Raw genomic sequence first — 25863 nt, 5'->3', positions numbered from 1 at the left:
TTGTCTTTAATTTCTTCCAGTCTTTCTTTTAAGTTTTATGATCCGACTAAAATATGAAAATTCATTTGGGTACGTTACATGTATATCATGGATCCAATAATTAAATAATTAAGATGCTGAGTGTTCATATTTACATGCATTCCAAGAATTTTTTAGCAGTATCTTCCGGTCTAGATTTTGCATGAACCTAATAATAACACTGACTAATCACTGATATTTCCCTAAGAGTGGAATAAAGACAATTAACCGCAGATTAATGTCAGCATCTTTGAGGGACGGATCCCAGATTTTGTATGCTTTAAATTATCTTCTCTTTAAAACTATAGGATGATTATTCTTGGAGAATAATTTGAGGCTTTTCTACTTTTTTTGCTTGAGGGTATATAAGGGGTTAGGGTGGTTTGGAGTGTCAGTATTTCCTTAGGAATATATCGGAATGCAACAATATATGTGCTCAAATTAAAAAAAAAAACATAACAAGATAGCTAAAAAGTGGTAGCAAAAATTAAAAAAGTACGACCAAGATGCCGATCCTTAAATTTTCTTCTGATGTTAGAGAAACTGATTACTGACAATAATTCTAGTTGCGCTGAGAAAGGGAAGATCGGGGTAGGTTGATAGTAAATCAGGCAAGTATAGGATAGATATATATGTGATGAGGTTCTTATTGTAACACGAAGGTCGATGGTCAAGGTAACATCAAAATAGTCTCATCAGCAATTTCAATGTTTTCATGACCTTGACCCAACTTTAAGGTCTTTCTGAAAGAGTTCCATATCACATATAGATCTCAGTACGGCTTTACTTTTCTAATTAAGTTTCTATGCTTTAATCAATTGTCTTGAACCACCCTTAAGGTATGTCGGTGATAAGCCTAAAGTAAAATTTCATCAGAGTTCATCTATATCGAAAATGGACTGGGTGCTTGTTGGAAAAGCATTTATAGGACAGTGATTACTTAAAAACAGTACAAGTTTCGATCATAAAAGAGACAAAGGATCGTTATGCTGTTCGTGTAGCGAGTATGCGAGCGGATCTAACATCTAATTTTAATTAGATTGTATGCTTTATGAAATACTTTTCAGGCATTAATCTAAAGTTTTAGGAAAGTTTGCTTTATTCTTCTTTTAGTTAAGTATATAGTACATAAATTGAAATGCTGAGCTCTTTTTGAGGGGGGGGGGGGGTCGCTGTTATGCACCCTTGGGAGCCTTCTGGGTGTATGCAAATTATTTTTTAAAGACTGCATACAGTTTCGAATAAATATCAATGATATGTGCAAAAGAAGTTTTACATGCATAGGAAACGACATAAAAATAATGGGGGAAAAGACTTGAATTTGAGAACGAAACTAATCTTTACAGTACCATTTCCCATACGAAAATACGGATCGACTTACCGAGATTGGCTAAATTTAGATTGACAAGGAGAATAACACTGGATAGGAAGCATGTGCACTGGAAAGTTTCAAATATCGACAGTCTAATGTCGTGGGAGGTTGATATCTCTTAAGAAGTATGGTGACTTTTTTATGATTCAAATGAAGTTATTTTCATGGAGAATGCAAAATCGCCAATGTGGTGTAATAGCGGCGATTGTAACTTGTGGTGCACTTCTTATGTGTGTGCATTTACTTGGAGAACTTAGGAAACTGGGTTTGTGATTTATTCACTTTTTTGTTTAAACTTTGTTATGATACTAAAAGAAACGTATTTAAGACTGGCTAAAGATATTTAAAATGAAAAGAATTGTACCTGAGAAATTTTGGTTGAAAGTTTAATGCCTCAGAATATATATGTTATGGTAAAAACATTATAATGTTAGGCCTATATTGTACAGTGTTGTATACAAGAGAAAGATTTAAACTATTTTTTTTAATTCAACAAAATAGCACATTAAAACCAGAATTGAATTATAATATTTCACACTAAAATTGGTTCATCTTCCAATGATAAAGGTAAAAATAGGACTGTCATAATAGTGTCATTCTAGTTTGAGACAAATGCCATGTCACCTGGATAACAAAGCACATAATTCTGCTGTTTTCACTGAGCATAATGGTGCCCTGTTTGTTGAGCTTTATCTGATAGACTGTCAAACTAGACAAAAAATATCAAGGTTATTCCCGGTAAAATATTTTCAAAATTAAACTTCTAAATTTAAACATTTTTGTATCTTTGTTTTTAGTGTAAGGTAGACATTTTGATTATAAACACCATGGCATGCCTTCAGGCCTCAGGCTACTGTCACTAAAACATAATTAGAATAAGAAATTCAAGTTTTCCATGCAAGATATTTGTTTCAAAAATATTTAATTCCTGTCCTTATTTTGAGGCATTTCCAGAAAGGATAAAAACTGGAATAAATTGTTAATAATAAGTTGTATAGTAAATACTTTTAAACATTTCTAAGTAACATAAATTTTAAAAAGAAACAATCATGAATGCCAGCAATACAATTAGAATATAGATAGTGCAATAATAAGGCTTTGAATAATTCACTTAATATTTAAATCTGCACATGAGGGCAGGGTTATGACAGGGCAGCAAATGAGTCAGCTAGATGGATGTTCAGAGTTTTTTCTTCTTTTTTTTTCATAAAATACATTTTTAAGAGAAGTTTAAGCTCTTCTTCTAGCCATTTGATCTTTTTTTTTTTTTTAACAATCTACCTTAAAGCTCTAAAAACAGCTGCTAAAAGTTACTGTGACTTATAAACCATTGCTGTAACATTTGAAGGAAAACATACAGACGTCAAGCAAAATCTGATTTTATTTATTAAAAAAAAAAAAAGAAAGAAAGAAAAAAGGGATGGCACATAAAATAAGGGTTAGTCGGGTAACCCTAAAAAAGTATATTTTTTTCTTAGACCTAATTAGTTTTGTCAAACTGAACAAACTAACCTTTTATAATACATGTCTAACATACGATATGTAATGTGTTTCTAAGGATCTGCTGTAGCCCGGTTACAGGATGAGAACAGATTGAAGTCAAGGTCCTTTCCATTAAAAACGGGGCTTCACCCTAGACGCTTGTCAGCTGCTAGTGACCAGGTACATGTAAGTAAATATTACTAATAATATAGTTTGTAAATAAATGTATATTTTGTTAAAAAGTGATTTTCCTTAAGTAATCTGTGTAGTAGATACTGAACATAATGGAAGAAATGTCTGTACATTTGTCTGCATTTATTATTGGTAAGCTTGCCATGAAATTATTTTTGTAAATTGCCTTTCCCTCTACAAAATAATTTAATTATGAAGTTTGATGTTAAGGTATATTTTCTGGAAGTGTGTTGCTTATCACTTGCTGAGAAGATGATTGCATTTCCTCTACCTATTTTGTCGAAGACTTCTTTTCACAAAGAGTAGTTTTTTATCCTCTGTAAACTAGCTCTGTGAAATTTAGAGTTTGAAAAATCTTTTTTTTTCATAATCTTAATCATTTTATTTTATCTGCAGGGAACATTAATTTCGTTTATCCTGACAATTTGCATAGTTAAAGCAAATGTAAACACTGCTGTGTTATACCCTGGAGAGATTTAAGGACATACGCAACGTACCTTACCTACTGATAATTTTTCGAGATATTCTTAATTTTAGATAACAGTACCATCAGATGTTCGTAGACAAAAAATTAACATGTGTTACCAGGGGTTTTGAAAAGATATCAATTGATGAAAATTCTTGTATAATTCACAGAAAAATATACAAAAATTACTAAACATATATTTTAAATGTTTTGTTTATCCAAACTTGTTTTAGAAGAAGTGTACAATAGCATATATTGACAATAAAATGTAGGACACAGTTCCTTTAAGTATTGGAACTCTTCAACTCCAGAGAAAAATACAATAAAGTTCAAACTACGTTGCGTATGTCCTTAACCCTCTAAGTTCTTGATAATTATTTGCATAACTCTGTACCTAATTACATAGTTATAGGGTTTGGGGGAAAAAAATTATCAGTGAGAGCTAAATACATTCATGAACATTTTTATTTTCAAATGTGACAAAGAGAATTTAATTCAGCATTAATTTCTTGGTAACAACTGTGAATTCTTTCTATCACTTTTTAGCCAAACAAAGCTAAGGAAATAGTTCAAGTAAGTGGATTCCTGATTCACACAGGCGCATGCTGTTTTTTATATTCTGTACCATGCTTTATTTCCACAGAAAATCAAGAATTCTCTCTTCATCACTTCATCTGTTTTTCTGCATTGGGTCTTCATAGATATGTTTGGTGACATTGATCATAAATAATCGTAGAATTGTGTTGCTGGCTTGTAAAGTTGTGGTTGCAAGAATTTAGTTGTCATATGCATTCATGCTATTTCTATGGTCTAGTATGGAGCACAGTTTAGCAGTTTGATGTACTCACAATAGAGCTATGCATTTTGACTCTCTGTGTAATTTGGACTCTTATTATACTCAGAAAACTGCATAAATCATAATGTTAATATTAAGCATTTACCCAGATACCCATATATGTCTCATGGCCAAATCTTGCACAATTATTTTACTGTTTACATTTTGTACACAAGAGAAAAACATGTCATGTCTTTATATTTCCTACTCATGATAATTAACATCATGTTCACTTTTTCAAACCCTGAATATTAAGATATAAATTTGCAGAGTAATAGTTTGAAAGATACATGATCTTCAGACTTCAAAATATGTTTACCAAGTTGTTTATGTTTAAATGTGAATAAATTTAAAATGACACATGAAGGGTTGTCTGTGCAAGATCATTGGTGGTTTATATTGCATGGCTGACTATGGAGATTGATGGGTGATAATACAGCATTAATTAATCAGATTCTCATTATTGTCTTATTTAATGTCTATTCACTGATGTATGTATATATAATGAACACAAAATGCCTTGAAAAAATTGTGAGACTAATAATAGAATACAGAATGCACTTTTTCCCACTGACACAGGAAGTTTTGTTGATCAAACCCTATTTTTTTTTCCAATGAATATAGACCATCATTGGCTATTTCAGTCATGGTATAAGACTTATGTTTTAATCCTTGTTAGGAGTTAGAAGACACTTTATATTCAAGTTTTGGAATGAAATCAGTTTTATTTTTAGATTTAAAAAAAAAATGATTTAGATTGAAGTGTTTTTTTCCCTTTTGATACCAGTACAATTACTGTATTCAAAATTTTGATTAACATATTGTTGACTCCCTTCAAATGTTAGTGTGTTCATATTGGAATGATTTCTTTCTTCTTATTTTCTTTTTATTTATGAGCTTCATAATGATTTTGATCAACTTTATACGTAGTTGGACAAATTTTAGTAGTATAAATCACTTTTTATACTTGGATTTTATTTTTGCATATTTACGTGAGACTGCCTCCTTGTGAAAATTTAATTCTCACTCATATTTGTTTTATAAAATTATATACACCAATTAATAATCAAAATTGGTGAAAATTTTGTCTTGCTTTATAAATATCAACTATCTCACAAAAGTATGGTGTCACGAAAATTTGGTAATTTATAGTTATTTGATGCATCCTTTTAAATATCCAATTATAGTATTTGTAAAGTTTGCTTTTTGCAAAGACAAATAAGAATTTAGTTTTCTGATCAGTACTTGTTTAGTAAATCTTGAACAAATTTTGGATGATGATTTTCAGGGAAAGTATTTGCCTGCATACCTGTGTTAAGGCTGAAATAGAAACAAATGGGATTCTTTATCATTGATGATAAGACAGTTCTGCATCATTTTCAATTTTTTTCCTGCATCTGCAAAATACCAAACCTCTTCATTTATAAGTCACAGCAGGGATACTGAGCTGAAAGTGTAATCTGCAGTGCACACCTTTAGCATTAGGTAGTGGCTCACACAAAAAGCAGATTTACTGATTGTTTTATTTGGATTATTGCTGAGAAAGTTGTTAATTATGTCTGATTTTCAGGCGCAATTTTTATACATTATAATTTGTCATCCCTCTCCAACTATGCTTGCCTGTTGAAATTGCACTGCAACAATGTATATTGTTTTTCATAGTTGACATAGTTACAATGTACTTGTGTAAAAATTATGAGGAAAAAAGAAAACAGTTCTTATTTTGAAATGCTTGCATTTAGAAGAGAGAAAAATTCCAATTTACCATTTAACCATATAAAAAAAAACGCTTTGATAAAAAAGCATTAATCAGTTTCTCTTGTAAACTATCTGAGAGACCTTGATGCAGTACTTAGTTTCTGTTTTGTAGGTTGAGACCACCGGCCATGCAGATGAGGATATGGTTGTCATTTACAATCGAGTTCCTAAGACTGGCAGCACTTCCTTTGCAGGAATTGCATATGACCTCTGCAAGAAAAACCACTTCAATGTTCTACATGTCAACACCTCGAAAAATGCTCATGTCATGTCAATGTCAGATCAGGTATGTCAAATGTTCTCCTTGACAACACCCAAAATATGCTCATTACATGTCACTGTTTGATCAGTTTTATCAGTATTTCAAAAAATGCTTATGTTGTGTCACATATTGGTCAGGTATTGGATATGTTATCACCTCAAAATATACCATGCTGTCTGTGCCTCATCTTCGCTAGCCAAGTATGTGATTTGTATCCCTTCATGAGGGTCGACTGGTGAAGAAGTCTCCTCCTATACTATTCTAAGCTTTCTTTACTCTGGTGAATGAGAGAATAAGTATTGTTAAATTTTAGAACAGAATGTATAAACACAGTAGTCAGAATGTTCTCTGATTACTTCAGATTTAATTAATACATTTATCCTTGTCATTTTAGTTGTGTACTCTATTAGTTTTTGTCCTATGGTAATACTTTATGGCAAGGTATGTCACCACATTGTGTCTCACCACATGTCAGTTTCTTATACTGCCACATTTGAATGACTTTTGTTGTCATTGGTAGGAGCTACTTTTAGAGCAGAGACAACTAATCGTGTTATTCTGACCTGAGCAGTTTATGTCTGCTCCGGTTCACCTGACATGGAGGTCAAATTCTTCCCACCACAAAGGAAATGATCATCTTTCACATTAGTAATACAGAATTAAATTGTGATTAAAGAATTTATATAGAAGTCCTTGTGCATGTATAAAATTAAATACAATTAAGGTTTAGATGGTAATTCATTGTTACTGGTAACTGTTTTTTTTTTCTCTGGAGTGCTCCAAGTTTATAGTGAGCTAGGATACCTCAACTTTATATAAAATTTATCATCAGAAATCTTCAAAAGTATTTTGCTTTAAGTGTGAAGGATTAGAGACACAGGATATATACCTGTAAAGTGAAATGTGCGGAATTTAGTGTGAGCCCAAAATAAATTTCCCTTATCACATATTACACACAATGATGTCTATTTATTCTTACTTCAGAGGTGTAACAAGGAAAATTTTCGGAGATTATATATTTAGGATTTAGAGATTTGAACAGATATATTTTTGTCCACAATGAATGACAAAAAATGAGATTATTTGGTATTCAAGCAATTTAATTTTTAAAGTCGCTCTAAAAAGAAGTATAAATGACACTGTATTTATTATTAAGAAAGATAGCTCTGTTAAAGTATAAAAATGGTCTTATATCCCAATCTGCTGGTGAGAAATTGTATGCTGATAACTACTGGAGATAAGCACCCAGACAACAATAAATATCAGTGTCAGAAAATTTATTTATTATCTGATGAACAACAAAGTGCAAAATTCTCTCAATGAAATCTGAGAATTTTTTTTATTGTAGAATTTATCATCCATTGTATTTTATATAAAGAATTCACCAATGGACATGCTCATGTTGAATGCATTTGTTTGGGTTTTATTGTAATAGAAGAATTATGGAAAAAAATTACTGATATTTTAAATTCAGAATCATGAAATATGAAAAGACTGTCAGATAATTGCAACCTTTTATCATAACTCCCATAGGATTAATTTAATATTTATCTTTTGGTGCCTGTGTGTAGACAGATGAATTTGTCTTGTTTAATTGACAAGCATTTAGCAAAGCATAAAATCAGCATTGGTTTTGTATAGGAGTCAAACGCTCTAGGGATTAGGCAGGTAAAGTCAGCCAAGTGTAAACAGCAGCAGATGAAGAAATCTTCTGTCAGAGTGTTTACCTAACTAAATTGACTGGTCTAATTAGATCGCCAGAAATAATACAAACATCAGATGGCAAAATGAATGGAATATGAAGAACATGCCTGAAATAGTAAGATGGAGACTGCTTTCTGACTACAACTGGGAAAGAAATTGGTTTTCATATGTAAGATGAAATTTGAAATTTTGTTTCAAAGGCACTTACCCTCTTGGGATTAACTCTCTTGCAGGTTCTTGAAAGATTTAGTTTTTATTGATGAAAATGAAGTGTCTTAATGTTTGCTGTGTTTCTTAAATTTTACCAGAAAGCTTTCTTGTGTATAATTTGATTAGACATGACTCTTATCTTGTCAAGCCCAAGTGTTTCAAGGCTCTCACAAAGTAACCCTGGATTAACCCCTTTTGACCTCAAGGCAAAAATCCTTTGACCCCTGAGTGCATTTTCATTAAGAAGAGTTATGGACTGTGGCAGAAATGTTATTGTTTGCTGAAGTGCTTTTCTGAATGTTTATGGATGCCTAGTGATAGTAGGTTCCTTCTGATACTTAATGTTTCTGGTTCCGAGATAAAACTGAAGACAAACAGCTGCCCCTCTATTACCCCTTTGTGTCACTTACATTTTCTCTGTCATGCTTGTCAGTTTTTACACAAAGATATACAGAAATACAATTTCATATTTAGGTCTAACACAATTTCATTATATATTACATTTATGTTAGGACTAACAAAATTTCTTGAAAGATTACATTTATGTAATTAGGTCTAAAATTCTCATATAGAATACATTTATGTGTTAGGTTTGATAAAATTTCATTAAAGATTTTACTTATTTTAGATCTAACAATATTTTATCAAAGATAACACTTATTTTAACTTATTTTATGTAATTTTATTCATTTATTTGAGGTATAACAAAAAAAAAAAAAAAAGAGAGAGAGAAATATTCATAAGCTTTTAGTGAAAATCAATTTGGTTAAATTTAAGTTTTACTAATTTAACATTAACCATATACATGGTAATTTATCAGGTGAAGCAATGAATATTTGATGATTTGAACAACTGTTTGCTTATGGTTTTTCTCCCAAGAGTTTTATAAGATATATTTAGTTAAGCTGCATTAGAAACTGAAAACTGTATAACATATTTATCTGTGATGGAAAATGTGCACCGATTTGTAATCTTTGGAAATATTTTCCTGTATTTCCTGTCTCTTCCCATGACTGGTGAGAAATTCCATGTATTAAGATCCTTAAACCAGCAGCATATTATCTTCCCATGTCTATTTAAATACCATCATAATTAAACCATTCTCCCAGTGGGGGGATATCTAGATTAGCTTTATTTGTGAAAGTTGTTGTGATGCTTTGTTGAATTATTGCAGCATCATGGCCTACTCCCTGCTGACTTTTAAAGGGTCTGATCACTCAGCTGGAGACATTGAACATGCAGAGGTTCAGTAAGCCACGCCATGCAGAGTTTCAGTAAGCCACGGCATTGACTTATTGAAAATCTCTCTTGCCAGAATTATAAACATAATATGGTTTCCAAACACAAATATTTACAGACATTGGGAAATGGGAAGCCAAGATATGTTTTGTCCTAATTTCCTTTCAGACATTTTCCTTATAACAATTTATAAAATGCTAAGTTATGAATCAGATTTGCTTCTGGTACTGTGTTTTAAAACCTGTAACTGCCCTATGTGTTATCTGTTGATTTGTGTGAGACTTTCTCTTGATTTTATTTTATTTCATGCTTTGATGCCATATTTCCAGGCTTTTTCAGCTTTTGGTTAAAAAAAAAACAACTGCTGATTTAGATCAGTAAGTGGTATTACATATTTTACTTTTGTGTATGGGATTCCTTATATCCAGTCAAACATTCTAAATGTCTTTTGATTGTCATATATTTCATCAAAATCTCTTTCATATATGTGGTTGGTAAATATGCATTCTGGTTATTCAGGGTGCTCTGCATTATTGATACTGTGTATACATATTTTCTGTATTGTCATTTATAATACCTCTCAAATAATTGTAGAAGGTATATTTGCAAATGTAAGGCTCCTTGATCTTCACTTAAATAAAAATTAATTCCTTGAAATGGAAAAAGCAAGCCTGCTTAAAGTTTGCGGGGGGGGGGGGGGGGGGGGGGGGTATTTGCTTTCAATATGTTTTTGTTCTTTCTTTATTGGTTTTCTTTGTGTTTCTTTCAGATGAAGTTTGTCAGAAATGTTACAGAATGGAGTGAGAAGAAACCAGCCATCTATCATGGACACACAGCATTTCTAGACTTTTCCAGGTAGGTATGAATAAAAAATCTGGTGTTGGAAAGATTATCAGCTGACCGATATTGTATCCTTAATACTGAATGCAGAATCATGCACAGCATTGTTTAGATTGCTATGGGGTGTTTTTATGAATCATAAAGAAGTGGACTGGAATGTCCAAATCAAATTTTGTGATCCAGCACACAAGTAAATTTGGAAGATGATTTCTTCACATCTGCTGGTGCTATGAGCCATGTTGGAACTGCCTCCATTTTGATGACATATATCAGTTGCTTTAATGCTGTTGAAGTTTAGGTATTTGTGATGAAAAGTGTCCAAGCATTAATTATACTAATATCAACCTGCATATTTGTAACATATGAAAAAATGTGTGGACATTTGCTGAAACTCTAGCCATGCAAGTAACATTATAAAATATAAGAACTATACTTGAATGAACAATTAGATTTGTAACTGGTTTTTCCTCTGACCCATTATGGCTGTGGCCCTTTGTTTAGTAACCACAGGATTGAAACACATGATCTGAGTGTTTCCTGGATCTATTAGTCTACTTGAAGTTATACTTTAATTCAGTAGTTCTCTATGTGAAATATTGTTTTGAAGCATAAATTAGTCCATGAATCAATTAAAAAAAAATTTTAAATGAATTTTTCTTTGGTTTCACTTTCTCCAGACTTTTAGATTACTTGTAATTATACATGTACCAAAACCAACAGCTCTTTAAGATTAGAAATCATTCCTCTTACTGTGAGCTTTGTCTGTGGTATGTTGCAAATCACCATGTTTACCACAGAACAAGAACATTATCCCCCTAGAGAAATTGTTTGTCCTACTGGAACATGGCTATAACCACAAACTACAGGAAAAAACAGTTTTAATGGATGTAAGAAATGTCCATCATTTTCTATCCCACTAATTTTGTTGTCCATTCTGGCATTTGATCAAAGCTTATTACAAAGCCAGGTATGTCAAAGGATGTTTCATTGGCTAGACAGGGGGATCTCAGTTACATACGAAATAGAGTTGATGATGGTCAATTTGTGAGCCTGTTTTATTTTTATTTAATAAAAATGATTTGTATATTAATCATAATAATACAAGACAAATAGCATTATTTAACAACATCTGATATGTTTTTAATTTTCTTTCATTAAGCTAAATAATGATATACTTTTCCTTTCGCTATGAAGCATTACAATTTAACTCCTAGCAAAAAATACTGTCAATAAAATTGCTTAATGGCCCTGCAAATCACTGCATTATATCGAACATGCTGTTATAATGGAAGAATTGGACTAAATTGCATTGTGGTACGTGATGGATAATGCATTGTTATACTGAAATGAATTTGGCTCCCGTCAGGAGCCGAGAATCCCCTGTAATGTTATTTTATGGTAGAAGTTTAAGTAAGATAGATTCATAGAGGCAGAACAAAAACTTGGTTCTTGGCATGCAGGCATCACATTACGTCAGGTTCTACCAAAATCAATTGTACAAAGTGATTGTTTAAAATCAATAGATTGCTAGGATTTGATACTTTACAGACTCTGTTAGCTGCAGGGCCTGGGTGCTGTAATTTATAAACCCCTTCATTCCTTCACTCTGGAATCATCCAAAGATGAAAGTCACCTTGAAAAATGGTTGCTTGGTATTTTTCCTCTCTTAAAAGCAGTGGATCGAAAAATTACCCTTTTGGAATAATAGTCCTAATTCAGTTCATTAGTTTAGACATTCATCATAATTGGAAAGGAATTCTCCATTTGTAATGAAGCAAACAAAATGCTCCTGGTACATGATTATTCCATCAAATCTCAGCCTTTTGAGGAATTTCCTGCGCTACATGAAAACTCCTGTCATTAGACTGCTAGTCTGGTTGTTTTAACATCGAATTAACTGTTTTAACTGGTGACTTCAAACAGACTGTTCAAGGGCAGAAAGTATTGGCTATGAAAAGAGGTACACTGTATTGTGATTGACTTTAGAAGCTTTATCGCTATTTTTCATTGATTTTAATTTTCTGTAGTAATGTAACGAACCTCCATGTGAAGTGCAGAGTTTTGAAAGAATTGAAGAAGAATTTGAAGCATTCAAGAAGGAGATATTTATTGATAGTGACATGTGAATAGGCATATATCAGTACAAATGTATGAATTATGTCGGAATAGGTGAATAGGCATATATCAGTACAAATGTATGAATTATATTTGTACATGTACTTGCACTAAGAAATGACAATCTTGTGTTAGCAGATTCTAATCCAAAGTAAATATTACATAAATTTATAGCGTTCATTTTATGTTTACAATTACAGTTGATTTGATCCTCAGCAAATAGACAAACTGCAAAAAAATGCCAATTTTTATTTTAAATATTTGCAGACTGTAGAATCTATGCAAAGAAGTAAAGCACATAATAGATGGAGCTTGAAAGATCTGTTAAACTTCCTGTTGAGCTTAAATAAATTCTAATTTACTTTTCTGCGTGATTATATTACATTCAAGTCAACCAAACTCATTAATACCGAAAAACTGCATATAGTTTCATAAAGCAGTTATGTTTGACACGTGTACCTAGTACCTCAATGAAAGACATTTTTCTGTGCAATGAAGAAAGTGTTGAGACAAGTAGATTATTATATTTGTCTTCTACATGTATTTCAGTAATTAGCAGATTAGCAGTAATTTCAGTTTGTGGTTAGAGACAAAATACTAGGATAGCAGTTCTGTGCTAACTTTCCAAAATTCATCCCCTACTGTATCCCCAATTCATTCTGGGATTGCCAAGTACCCAGTATGAATACAATTTGTAAACATGTACACAAACAAGGATCAGATTATTTATTGCCATCAAGTATGGTCAAAAATAATCTTAGCGAGAGTAGTTTATGACTTACAAATAGGGTGCCTGTTTTCAGAACTACATTAGTTATCCATCTTTAAAAACCTGTTGTATGTTTGCACAAGTTGCTGTAAATTATGATTTATTTAGAGAAGTTTTAGACAAGATGATAAATGGCAGCACTGAAGAACAGTCAGTTACATGTCTCTACTTCCATAAACTTCACCGATAGAAATTTCTTTGTTTCTTTATCTGGCGGGCACTGACAAGAGGGAGAACTAAAGATGTGATGGCAGGGGGAACCAAGTCTCTTTTTATGGGGGCAATTATTACATAGGGAGAATATAAATAATAATCAATGAATTGTGTTTTTAGGAGATGAAGCCCAACACATAATTACTAAGAACACTTGAGTAATAAAAAACTGACACCTTTATTTTCCAATTGGAATATACACATGCACCTAATCATATTCCTCTGTAGCAAGAATGCTATATTTTGCAAGCAAAGAAAATGGTCTTTCAGAATGTTGTTCCATTCAGTAAAGTATCCTTGATTGAGTTTTACAAATTAGATTCTGAATAAAGGATTATTTTAACCCTTTCACACTTGCAAACAATATTTTACCCCATTTTAAATTCTCCCAGACACAGTTGTTTGAAGGAAATAACTCTGTTTTCTATGAATTCACCCCATTTTAAATTTGTCCAATTCTAACTTTTTTTTTTTTAATTTGTCCAGTTTAAACAGGAGCAAAAATTTCCCTGCATACACTACTAATCACCTGATTAACTTGAGTGTTCATTAAGTTTTAATTGGAAATGAGGATAATTTTTAATATTTTCTTCAGAAAAAGTCTTAAGTGTCATCAAATTTACTAAGTGTTCAAAGGAAAAGTGAAATTAAATGCAGTAAACTTGAACCTTTCAGAATGGCTGCCAAAAGTTGTCATTGACTGACATTATCTGAATAACACACACATCTGCATTATTCAGATGATCTGCAAATAACCAGACTGTACAAACGTGATTTGAATCTTCAATTCACATTGAGAAAGCTCAGAAAATCATCTTAAGGTTTTAGCACCATTCTTTATAGTAACAATCAATCTTCTGTATTAGTGTTGCACTTGATTTTAATTTTTTTTTTTTTTTTTTTTTTTTTTTTTGAGGTTCCGGAAATTCCACCATGACCACAACTCCTAACTATTATCAATGGCCTGGTATTTCTCATTTAGTAAAGCACGTATACATAAGAGTTGGAGAATTTTTCTGAACAAACATGACCACCCCCTCTCTCTTACAATATGATCCATCATACTTGATAATTATATACCTCAGATGACAATTGACAATCTATATCTATATGTACATGCACTAAAGGTGGAGAAAAAGTTTGTTTAGATTCACCATATGGCATCATATAAATACATGTGACTTAAAATGTGTTGTACTTTGGGCGGGTGGCCTTGAGTACTCTAATAAATATATTGAAATTAAAATATGGCGTCATATTTTGCTTGTTTGTAAGGTTTTTAGCTCACCTGAGCTGAAAGCTTAAGTGAGCTTTTCTGATCACCCGTTGTCCGTCGTCCGTCCGTCTGTCCTTCTGTCCGTCCGTCCGTCTGTCTGTCCGTCCGTCTGTAAACTTTTCACATTTTCAACTTCTTCTCAAGAACCACTGGGCCAATTTTAACCAAACTTGGTACAAAGTATCCTTGGGAGAAGGGGAGTGTAAATTGTTAAAATAAAGGGCCAAGCCCCCTTACAAGGGGAGATAATCAAGAAAAGACAAAAATAGGGTGGGTTCATTAAAAAATCTTCTTCTCAAGAACCACTGGGCCAGAAAAGCTGAAACTTATGTGGAAGCATCCTGGGATAGTGTAGATTCTAAATTGTTAAAATCATGACCCCCGGGGGTAGGGCGGGGCCACAATAGGGAATCCAAGTTTTACATTGAAATACATAAGAAAAATCTTTAAAAATCTTCTTCTCAAGAACCACAAGGGCAGAAAAGCTTAAACTTATATGGAAGCATCCTGGGGTAGTGTAGATTCTAAATTGTTCAAATCATGACCCCCGGGGGTAGGGCGGGGCCACAATAGGGAATCCAAGTTTTACATTGAAATATATAGGAAAAATCTTAAAAAATCTTCTTCTCAAGAACCACTGGGCCAGAAATACTGAAACTTATATGGAAGCATGCTGGGGTAGTGTAGAATCTAAATTGTTCAAATCATGACCCCCGGGGGTAGGGCGGGGCCACAATAGGGAATCCAAGTTTTGCATTGAAATATATAGGAAAAATCTTAAAAAATCTTCTTCTCAAGAACCACTGGGCCAGAAATACTGAAACTTATATGGAAGCATCCTGGGGTAGTGTAGTTTCTAAATTGTTAAAATCATGACCCCTGGGGGTAGGGCGGGGCCACAATAGGGAATCCAAGTTTTACATTGAAATATATAGGAAAAATCTTAAAAAATCTTCTTCTCAAGAACCACTGGGCCAGAAATACTGAAACTTATTTGGAAGCATCCTGGGGTAGTGTAGATTATAAACTATTCAAATCATGACCCCTGGGGGTAGGGCGGGGCCACAATAGGGAATCCAAGTTTTACATTGAAATATATAGGAAAAATCTTAAAAAATCTTCTTCTCAAGAACCACTGGGCCAGAAAAGCTGAAACTTATGTGGAAGCATCCTGGGGTAGTGTAGATTATAAACTATTCAAATCATGACCGCCCGGGGTAGGGCGGGGCCACAGTAGGGAATCCAAGTTTTACATTGAAATACATAAGAAAAATCTTTACAAATCTTCTTCTCAAGAACCACTGGGCCAGAAAAGCTGAAACTTATGTGGAAGCATCCTGGGGTAGTGTAGATTCTAAATTGTTTAAATCATGACCCCCGGGGGTAGGGCGGGGCCACAATAGGGAATCCAAGTTTTACATTGAAATACATAAGAAAAATCTTTAAAAATCTTCTTCTCAAGAACCACTGGGCCAGAAAAGCTGAAACTTATATTGAAGCATCCTGTAGATTATAAATTGTTCAAATCTTGACCCCTGGGGGTAGGGCGGGACACAATAGGGAATCCAAGTTTTACATTGAAATATATAAGAAAAATATTTAAAAATCTTCTTTTCAAGAACCACTCGACCAATAAAGCTGAGACATATTTAGAAGCATCCTGAGGTAGTGTAGATTCTAAATTGTTCTAATTTTGACCCCCGGGGGTTGGGCGGGGCCACAATAGGTATATTAAAAGGGGGGAAATCTGGTAAAGAACAGCATGGCCAAAGTTACTCAGGTGAGCGATGTGGCCCATGGGCCTCTTGTTTTTTTTTGTTGTTGGGGAATGTGTAATGGGTCCTTAGTCTGCCTGTGATTCATTAATTTGTCAGTTGCCTAAAGGTCACAAGAGTAGTCTGGGTGTAATTGAGGCTTAGTGCAGTGACCATTGGTAAAATCTAGGGATAACTGATATAGTAGAGCTCTTCTGCCATTGATTTATGTACAGGTCAGAATAAACAAGATAAAAAAGGATAAACGTTTGCAGAAACTGGCTGAACAATTCTTCATGAAAATTTCAATTTCAAATTATGGTCCTTTAGTTAATTATTGTATCTTGGTTTCTACACATTACCTGAAGGATTTTTGGAAATAATTTTATGTGCTTTTGATTATGTGTAGTATTACAACAAATTACAAGAAATAATAAAACACTGAATAGAATCCTAATTTTGTACATAGAATCATTAGAACACAGAAGTTTACGGATAATTGATTATTTTTTGTTGGCTGCAATGTTTAGCTCACCATTAAATTGGTGTAAATGATCGAAATAAGAATCTTAAGTGAAAGGTTCATAGATCGTTGTCCCTTGAAAGACGTCTACAGTTTCAGTTAATGTTGAAGTTCATGTGTAACACAATATTGGAGCTATCTCTCTGATCCTCTATGGGTGATGCTCCAGAAAGTTGATGAGATTTTTATCTTATTGCAAAAAATCATCAATATTGCAGGATTGTTGTGTGATTTTATTCCTTTGATCTTTCTGGTGTTATCAAAGTTATTCTGTAAGGCTATGGAAAGACTGGGGATTTGGGTTGTTATCTGATTAAACAGAGTAGATGCTAATTTGGCATTGCCATTTTATCAGAAGTAAATAGTTGTAAATTCAAAAAATCACTTTAAAAGTTTTAGCAGCACCAGTTTTATGAGCTATTAAAATTCATGTTGCAATGCATTAGGTACTTTATGCAATGTTCAAGACCTTCATGTAAGAAAGTTTACTTAGATGATTTCTCTCAAAACATGTGAATAGAGGACACAGATTTCCCTTTGGCCTCAAGGTTTAGTTTACTGATAGCTAAGGTTATAATTTACTCATGGTTGTTAATGAATTATATGAAATCTATTGAAATTTTTCTGCATTGTTGTACATTATTACATTTATTTTTAATTTTTAAATAACAGGATGTCATAAAAGCTTAAATTACAAATTTGGTAATTTTCAACAGGTTTGGGGTAACCAAGTTGCCAATCTATATAAACCTAATCAGGGATCCTTTGGAGCGTCTAGTGTCCTACTATTACTTTGTTCGCTATGGGGATGATTTCCGGCCATTTCTGAGAAGAAGAAAAGCAGGCAATACAGAGGTAACGTACAAGGAAATATGGGTTGGGTAAAGAATTTCTCACTTGTAATTGTTGAATATTTTATTTCTGTTGTTGCATTAATACATGTCACTTTAGTTTAAGTTTGTTTCTTACTACATCACAGAGGTATGTTTTACAGTAGCTGATATCAGTAGACTTGTGGGTAGATAAAAATCATCTAAAAATAGTCCTTTATCAGCGTTTCAGAGTACTTTTATCTCTGTGTCAATTATTAACCAAAAAAATTTGGGAAAACGTTTGACAGCATGTCATTATTGAAAATGGCATTCAATCACTCAAGCAGAAAAACAGATCCAACCGTATTACAAGATTTAATTCATGTTTTTTACAGTAATGCACACTCATATAAAGGCTTATTCAATAAATAATACACATTTTTAGGGCCTTTAATTCAAATTTTTAGATGTTATCAGCAGAGAAATTCTATACATCAATAGTATTATCCTTTATAGCCAGCAAATTTGTGTCACATAAATATCTGTTTGTTATATATTTGGTTTTTTTTTTTAAGGGTAGGTGTCTTGTAATTCTATGCAGTTTTGTACAGGAGCTGTATTTGCTTTTAAAATTAACTCATGTGTTGTATTTCAATGTATTTAGGTCCTTTTTTTAATGTGAACGGTGTTTCAAAAAAACACCTGCATACAGCATTATGCATTTAAAACAGGTGATCTTTCAGTAAACAACAAAAAGAACAAAGAATTCTGAGAATGATGTCACTGTTGCAATAGAATGAAAAAAATAATGCCCAATCAAATCATTCTTGTTGACCTTACATATATTATATTACACGATATCTATGTATTTTGATCTTTTGAGAGGGGAAATTAATTTTTATGGATTCAGTTCAGATATACAAGTTTTATTCTGTCCTGTCATTAAATCTCTCATGATATCTCAATCTCGCAGACTCTGATTTTTTTAAATTCTTTTTCAGTATGACTGAGTTGACATATATGACTGAATTTATGATTAACTTGAGTACAAAATTGAAAAATGTTGTTTGGTGGTCTAGGTGTGCAAGGGTTTAGTTGTTTTGGGTTACTTATAAAGAACAAAAATCAAGGCAGGAAGACAATTGTTTATGTAAATTTTACATATAAGTGGTCTCTTGAGGAGACATGACTCTACCACTTACTATGTTAAGGGTGTACTTCACCAGATGTTCTTGGGTAAGAAGATGAGGCTTGTGAAATTAAAACAGTTTTCTGGCTTTTGAAATATTTCATGTGATTTGTATTGTGAAACAGAGAAATGAAAGCAAAATATCTTTGTTTGTATTTATAAAGTAAGATGTATATAATTTATTGGAATTACTATTTTCAAAACAACACTGACCACTAAAAATAAATAGACAAACAAAACAAAGGAGAACAGAGGAACTTTGCAGTTCTTTTCCTGACAAAAAAAAGCATTTAACGAAGTCTTTGTTTTGAAGTATAAGCCATTTTATTACCAATTCAGGGCTTTTAGACTCATTGTTGTGCATCTTGAAAGAATGAAACTCGCATATACTAGCTGTAAAAATTTACATTAGCAGTTTATAAATAAGAGCATAAAACATCTCATATCTAAGAACAAAATTGTACCAAAGGGATAATTTGCATAAGATTTTCAGAGTAAACAACCAATTACAGAACTTGTACTGTCTTATTAGCAATTATTTCTGGGTCTGTAGGGAGATTGTGAATTTGTTGTACTCCAGAGAGTTTTTCTTCCTCCAATAATGAAGATGTCATAAATTCCTATGGCAGTCAAGCAAATCACAACACACAATTTCTAGTATTAACAAAGTCTGTGTTTGAAGAATGAGTTCTGCATAAAAGTACGAAATGATCAAGCTGTCTAAGGTGGTGGAGAAGAACTAAACCGCCAGTGCTCTACATGTTCTATTGCAGAGACAAAATGTCTAAGCAGTGTTTTTGAGGTCCAATGCAAATGATGGATTTCTATGATAGATTCTGACTTGGGATAAATCACTATTCATCTTTGATTGTGGAGGCATGACTGGGGTTTAATCAAATGCATGTGATGTAATTTCCTATCTCAAGGGGGTTGTTATAAGGAGGGAGGCAGCAAATTAATTTTACAGAGAGATTTAGTAATTTAATTTGTATCAGGAATGTATAAGCAGAATATTAAGGAGATATGTATTGGGTTGTGTACAAAGAGATATTGCAGATTTCCTATATTCTAATAAAGATTAAAGATTCCCTCTGAACTAATGAACCAGTATCAATTTAAAAAAAGGAGACCCATGAAATCTAATCTGTGAGGCCTATTGATAAATCAATATGAAATGTTTGTATTACATATAAATGCAACAAAAAAATGATTTTAACATTGTCTGCTTTCTCAAACATGAAACATGTACATAGTCTTCTATTGAGAAAAGGTACTAAGATTGAGGAAAAAAAAACATATACCGGTATATGTACCCAATAAATGTAATGGATGTATTATCATTAATAAAAATCCCAGACTCTAATAATTAACACATGTATATATGTATAAAATGTACATGGTATTTTGGTGTACTTGGGGCTTTTCCATATTGAACTTTTAATTAATGCCAGTCTGGCATGTTTCACACCATTCGAATTAACAGACAGAATTTGCTATTTACAAAAGTCAGATGTCAATGTCAAGATTATTCACAACTTTTTATTCATTACACTGTCTAGGTTTATCATGTTTTCAATGTAGTGTTAATTTCATGAGTTCTGGCATTTCATAACCTTAACCTTAATATTTTTTTCCAGACCCTGGATGAATGTGTGGAGAAGGGGGGCAGTGACTGTGACCCGGTCCATCTCTGGCTGCAGATTCCCTTCTTTTGTGGACAGGACTCCATGTGTTGGTAAATCACAATCAGAAAAGTGCTTCTTTATGATTTGAGGAATAAAATCAGTCATGTTTAATTTTATTTCCTATGTACTTTGATGCGTCTCATTTTTAGCTCACCTCAACAAAGTTGAGGGAAGATCATGTAATACGGTAGTTGGGTGTTGGAATCAGTGTTGGCATCAGTGTCCCAAGTTAAACTTTTTGGAGCAGATTTCTCTGCCCTATATTAATCATAATGCATGGATGATGGTTCTAGTAGAATTTATTGTATCAGTCAGTTTTCAGATGCTGCATTTTCAGCCTAAGAATGACCAGGTTAATGTTTTTGGAGCAGGTTAAAGTTTTTGGAACAGGTCTCATTTCCAATTAACTATAAGCCCTATGTTGACCAGACTTGCATGGATGATGTATCTAAGGATGCACACTACCAGGCATCAGATGCTGGATCTGATCCACATTTTTCTGTTTAAGTGACCAGGTTCAAGTTTTTAGAGCAGGTTCATTCTAAAGTAACCTTTACTGACCAAACTTGCAAATGTGATACATCTAACTTGCTTTGGATGCTGGATCTGACCTACATTTTCAGGAAGAGTGACCAGTTAAAGTTTTTGGAGCAGGTCCATTACCAATAACTGTAAGACCTACCTGGACCAAAATTGCATCAAGGGATGCACACTGCTAAATTTGCTTTGGATGCTGGATTGACCAATATTTTCTGTTAAGTGACCAGGTTCAAGTTTTTGGAGTAGGCTCATTCCAGTGTAACTTTAAGCCCTATCTGGACTTGTATGAAAAAGACATTTAGGATGCTAACTATCGGACTTGTTTCAGATGCTGAATTTGACATATGTGACCAGGTTAAAGTTCATTACTAAGAAATTGTAAGGCCCTCTTGGACCAAATTTGCATGGATGATGCAACAAGGGATGCACATTACCAGACGTGTTTCAGATGTTAAGGCTTACCTGGACCAAACGTGCATGGCTGATGCAAACTACCAGACTGGCTTTGGTTGTGGGATCTGACCTGCACTATCTAGATGAGTGACCATGTTGTATTTTAGAGCAAGTCCATTCCCAACTAACTGCAAGCCTTACATGGACCAAATTTGCATAAATGTTGCATTTAGGGATGCACACTACCAGATTATTTGTTTAGTGTTGGACTTGGCCTTACTTAAAGATAACTTTTGTTGAGGCGAGCTCTGTAATTTTTGATTACCTAAGTTTCTGTAATTGTTAAATGGTGAAGAGATTTCTTTTTTGTATGTATTCTCAGTACCAAAATATGTTGTTTTAAGTGTGACTTGGAAGTTTAAGTGTTGAGTGTCGAATAAATATTTACAAAATATCTGTCATATGTTTCATCTTATAATGAAGTAATGATGGAATAACACAGATTAAATTCCAAATTTTGAGAAAAGTAAAAAAAGAAGGAAAAAGATGTCTTGTGAATCACTGAATGCTGCTTTTTTAGGGAGCCAGGTAATAGGTGGGCCTTAGAAATGGCAAAGGAGAATATATTGCGCCACTATTTGGTGGTGGGGGTCACTGAGGAACTCCGGGATTTTGTGGCTCTCCTGGAGGCAGTCCTTCCAAGGTTTTTTAGAGGGGCAGTCAAACTGTTTGAGGAAGGTAAGTAGTATTGATCAACAAATTATGTATCTGAAGTAGTTTGGGAATCAACAGTATACATGTATGTAAACAACATATATGTACCAAAACAACTTACATGTACCAGATCAACATACATGTACCAATGCAACATACATGTACAAATACAACATGCATGTACCAATACAACACACATATACCAATACAATAATAATTTATTGCTCTATGTGGCTCGTATGACAAAATGTTTAGAACAAAGCTGTCACATTGTTCTGGAGACATGCAGTATAGAGCTGATTCTTATGGTTTATCTCCAACTGCAGGACATGTAGACCAATCCTTGGGTTAAGACAATATATATACCAAGGTCCTGTGTTGTAGAAGGTGTTGGTATGAAAAAGATCATTCACTACTCGATGGCAGTAAGTGTAGAGTATAGGTCTAAATTTGTATTTTTCCATTCTTTCAGGTACAAAGTCTCACTTGAGGAGGACCTCCAACAAGGTGCCCCCTAAGCCAGAAACTTTAGCCAAGATAAAAGATTCCAAAATATGGAAAATGGAAAATGAATTCTATCAGTTTGTTCGCAAGCAATTCCATTTCATCAAATCTCAGACTTTTGAACTGGTGAATGGACATTACGTGGAAAAGAGCAACCGATTCCATTATGAAAAGATTCGACCAAGATAGGGCCGACTTAGAAGTCATTTTATTTCCAGATCATGGTGCTGCATTGTTTTCCCCAGTGGGGAGGAGACATATAATGTTGTTTTTTGCTGTATTTTTTTTTTATTCTGATTTGCTGATAATAACCAGGCTGCTCTCTCTGTATAATCATTGTTTCTAGCTGTCAGAAAGAAAAGATACTCCTTTACTTTTTCGTCTGTAACTATGTCCTCAAAAATTTTAACTTCACTTTTTGAAATTGCATAAGAGGAACTTGCTTTCTTTTACATGAGTTTTCAGCATTATAAGATTTAAATTGAGATTGTCCATATATGTAATGATTTTTTTTTTCAATCTTCATTCATTATAATTATGCACCTGTTAATTAAGAGTAGCATTATCATTAAGCTTTACTGGCACACTGTTGAGACATATCAGCTGATCATGCTATGAATGAGTCATGGGGTGTGTATGGATCTGGCAGAAGAGCTTTATTTAAAAAAAATGCTTGAATTGAATATTGTTTATAATATAGCAGTAGAAACAGAGTTGTGAAGTTTATATATTGATTTCTGAATCAAATACATATCAATTTTTTTTTCTAGATTTACTAATTTAACTAATACTTTTTATCTTTCAAATGATCATGTGTTGCAATCATTTTGTTAAAATTAATGTGGCAAGTTATTTTGATAAGTGATAGGTTCTGGTGTTTTGACATGAAAATTTATGTCATAGGTTCAAAATTAAACCTTTTATTGTTAGCAGATGTAGAAACCAATGATCTAAAACAAGATGATACAAAGCCTAGTTTACTGTACTGCCAGAATGACCTGCTATTTTATATTTCCTTTTACTCCGACGAAGATGATAACACCTGATACAAGAAAAAATAAAACTTGTCTAATCTGGACAATGCTGGTTTCAGAGTAATTGGCCAGATTAGACAAAATTCTGGATTAGATAACATTTTAAATAATGAAATTTACTGAAAGGGTATCTAATTTAGATTGTATTAGGCAAGATTTTGGAATAAACAACACAAGTTTCACTGTATCTTTAAATAGAGTTACATCCCTTTGTTCACTGTATAGCCTTCACCTGAGATATCCAGAGTAGATTTCCTTTGACATACAGAATAGAATAAAAGCATTCCAATTCAATGTACATCAGCATAGGCACATAATGATTTTTTTCAGAAATAAATTGTAACTATAAGTCTTGAATACAAGGCTGTTTTCATTTGTTGAATTGAATGCAGGAAAATCATCAGCATTATTTATTTTTTAATTATTTCAGTTACTATTCACTTGAACAGACATGTACATAGCATTTAGTGGTACTCGTCAGTACTACAGTGTTGTATGTGTGTTAATTGGTTGTGAGGTTGTCATTAAAATTTTGTTATTTTTCATTCCATTCATGTGTACGTAAGCATATTTGTTTGTTTTTCTATTCTATATATACATGTACTTCCCACCAGTCTTTTGTGATTATTATATACTGTAAATTTCACACAGATTTAAAGACTATTCATATGTTTATTTTTAAATTGAATTACGGTATAAAGAAAACACACTACTCAAGAGTAAAAATTTGCTATGTCACTATGTTGTTCATTAAATTCAATGCGGCACGTATAGGAATGTACCACCCCTTTTACCATTTAACACCTAACATAAAGCAGAAGAGCATGTTGAGGGATGTGGTTAATATTTTTGAGCTTGACAGGACTTAAAAACTGAATCCGTATTTCCTAAGTAAAATACATGTATACCTCTTTTGTTGGTATTTTACATATTCAAGTATCTTGATTTGGTATTGTCAAGAAGACACAAAACAAAGAGCATGACTGTACAATTAAATAAAAGTTAGTAAAAATGATACTGCATTGACAATTTTTGATACTCCGTTCTGGAGTTTATGACTGGTTAAGTGGCCAGCCGATCAAATTTCATCATTCTAGCTCAAAAGGATTTAATATATATGTACTTTAAAATTTCAAAGAGGAAGCCAAGTTTGCAACCCTTAATAGTTTTTTTTTCTTTTTTTTTTTTTTTTGAGAGAAGTAGATAATATATAATCAGCCATTGCCGAGTAAATGATTTTGTTTGTAGTGTCCAATTTGAGAAAGGATCAAAACATTAAAGTCCATTGTCTTCCATGATTTGTTCAATGTACGTTTCATAGATTGTTTTTCGTGCCATGTAATTATTCATTCGTCATTAATAACATTTGTAATGGCTATAATAGAATTTTCCTTGTCATGTTATGTTTTATCAATAGAAAATAAAATGTTGAATAAAAAATAGAAGTTTGCATTCTGTGATTATTTAGTTAAAATCTGACACAAATTTGTGACATCTTTTTATTGTAAGTACAGCTGATGATGCACTAGGTGAATTGCAATTCTTACATTAATTTCTTAAAGCAAAGAAAACGAACATTTATGTTGAAAGAAAAATGTCATTGCATTGTTCTTGAAAGTGCAGCAGTAAATTTTGCAGGGACTTTATAATCAGGCTTTCTACTCTACTTTGAAAAAGTAGTAAAAATTTATGAATAGCCTATTCAAAATAGAAGAAGTAGGAAAAAGACTTGTACGAAAACCAGAAAAGTAGGACACTACCCTTTTCAGCTCACCTGAGCTGAAAGCTCAAGTGAGCTTTTTTGATCATCTGTTATCCGTCGTCCGTCCACCTGTAAACTTTTAATATTTTCAACTTCTTCTCAAGAACCACTGGGCAAATTTTAACCAAAGTGAGTACAAAGCATCCTTGGGTGAAGGGGAGTTTAAATTGTTAAAGGGCCAAGACCCCTTCCAAGGGAAAAT

At 32.9% G+C, this 25863-nt stretch overlaps 1 protein-coding gene across 3 annotated transcripts; it reads left to right on the top strand.

Moving 5' to 3' along the window:
• Positions 1-1409: 1409 nt before the first annotated feature.
• Positions 1410-25349, top strand: LOC133179083 (heparan sulfate 2-O-sulfotransferase 1-like). Of its 3 annotated transcripts, none has more exons than XM_061313811.1 (9): positions 1410-1655; positions 2949-3052; positions 4077-4103; positions 6236-6409; positions 10308-10393; positions 17745-17883; positions 20667-20764; positions 22228-22385; positions 22834-25349. In XM_061313811.1, the coding sequence occupies exons 1-9, from the start codon at positions 1532-1534 to the stop codon at positions 23052-23054; spliced, it is 1131 nt and encodes a 376-aa protein (XP_061169795.1). In that variant the 5' UTR covers positions 1410-1531; the 3' UTR covers positions 23055-25349. The 3 variants fall into 3 exon arrangements, with proteins under 3 accessions (XP_061169795.1, XP_061169797.1, XP_061169794.1); XM_061313810.1 differs by having other exon boundaries at positions 1411-1655; positions 2949-3058; XM_061313813.1 differs by lacking the exon at positions 4077-4103 and having other exon boundaries at positions 2949-3058.
• Positions 25350-25863: the final 514 nt, after the last annotated feature.

Source organism: Saccostrea echinata, unplaced genomic scaffold, assembly GCF_033153115.1.
Source record: "Saccostrea echinata isolate AGI-Se365-2 ecotype Australia unplaced genomic scaffold, CSIRO_AGI_Sech_v1 ptg000004l, whole genome shotgun sequence".
Lineage (NCBI taxonomy): Eukaryota > Metazoa > Mollusca > Bivalvia > Ostreida > Ostreidae > Saccostrea > Saccostrea echinata.
Note: the sequence above shows the minus strand (reverse complement) of the source record. Positions and strands in the feature narration are given on the sequence as shown.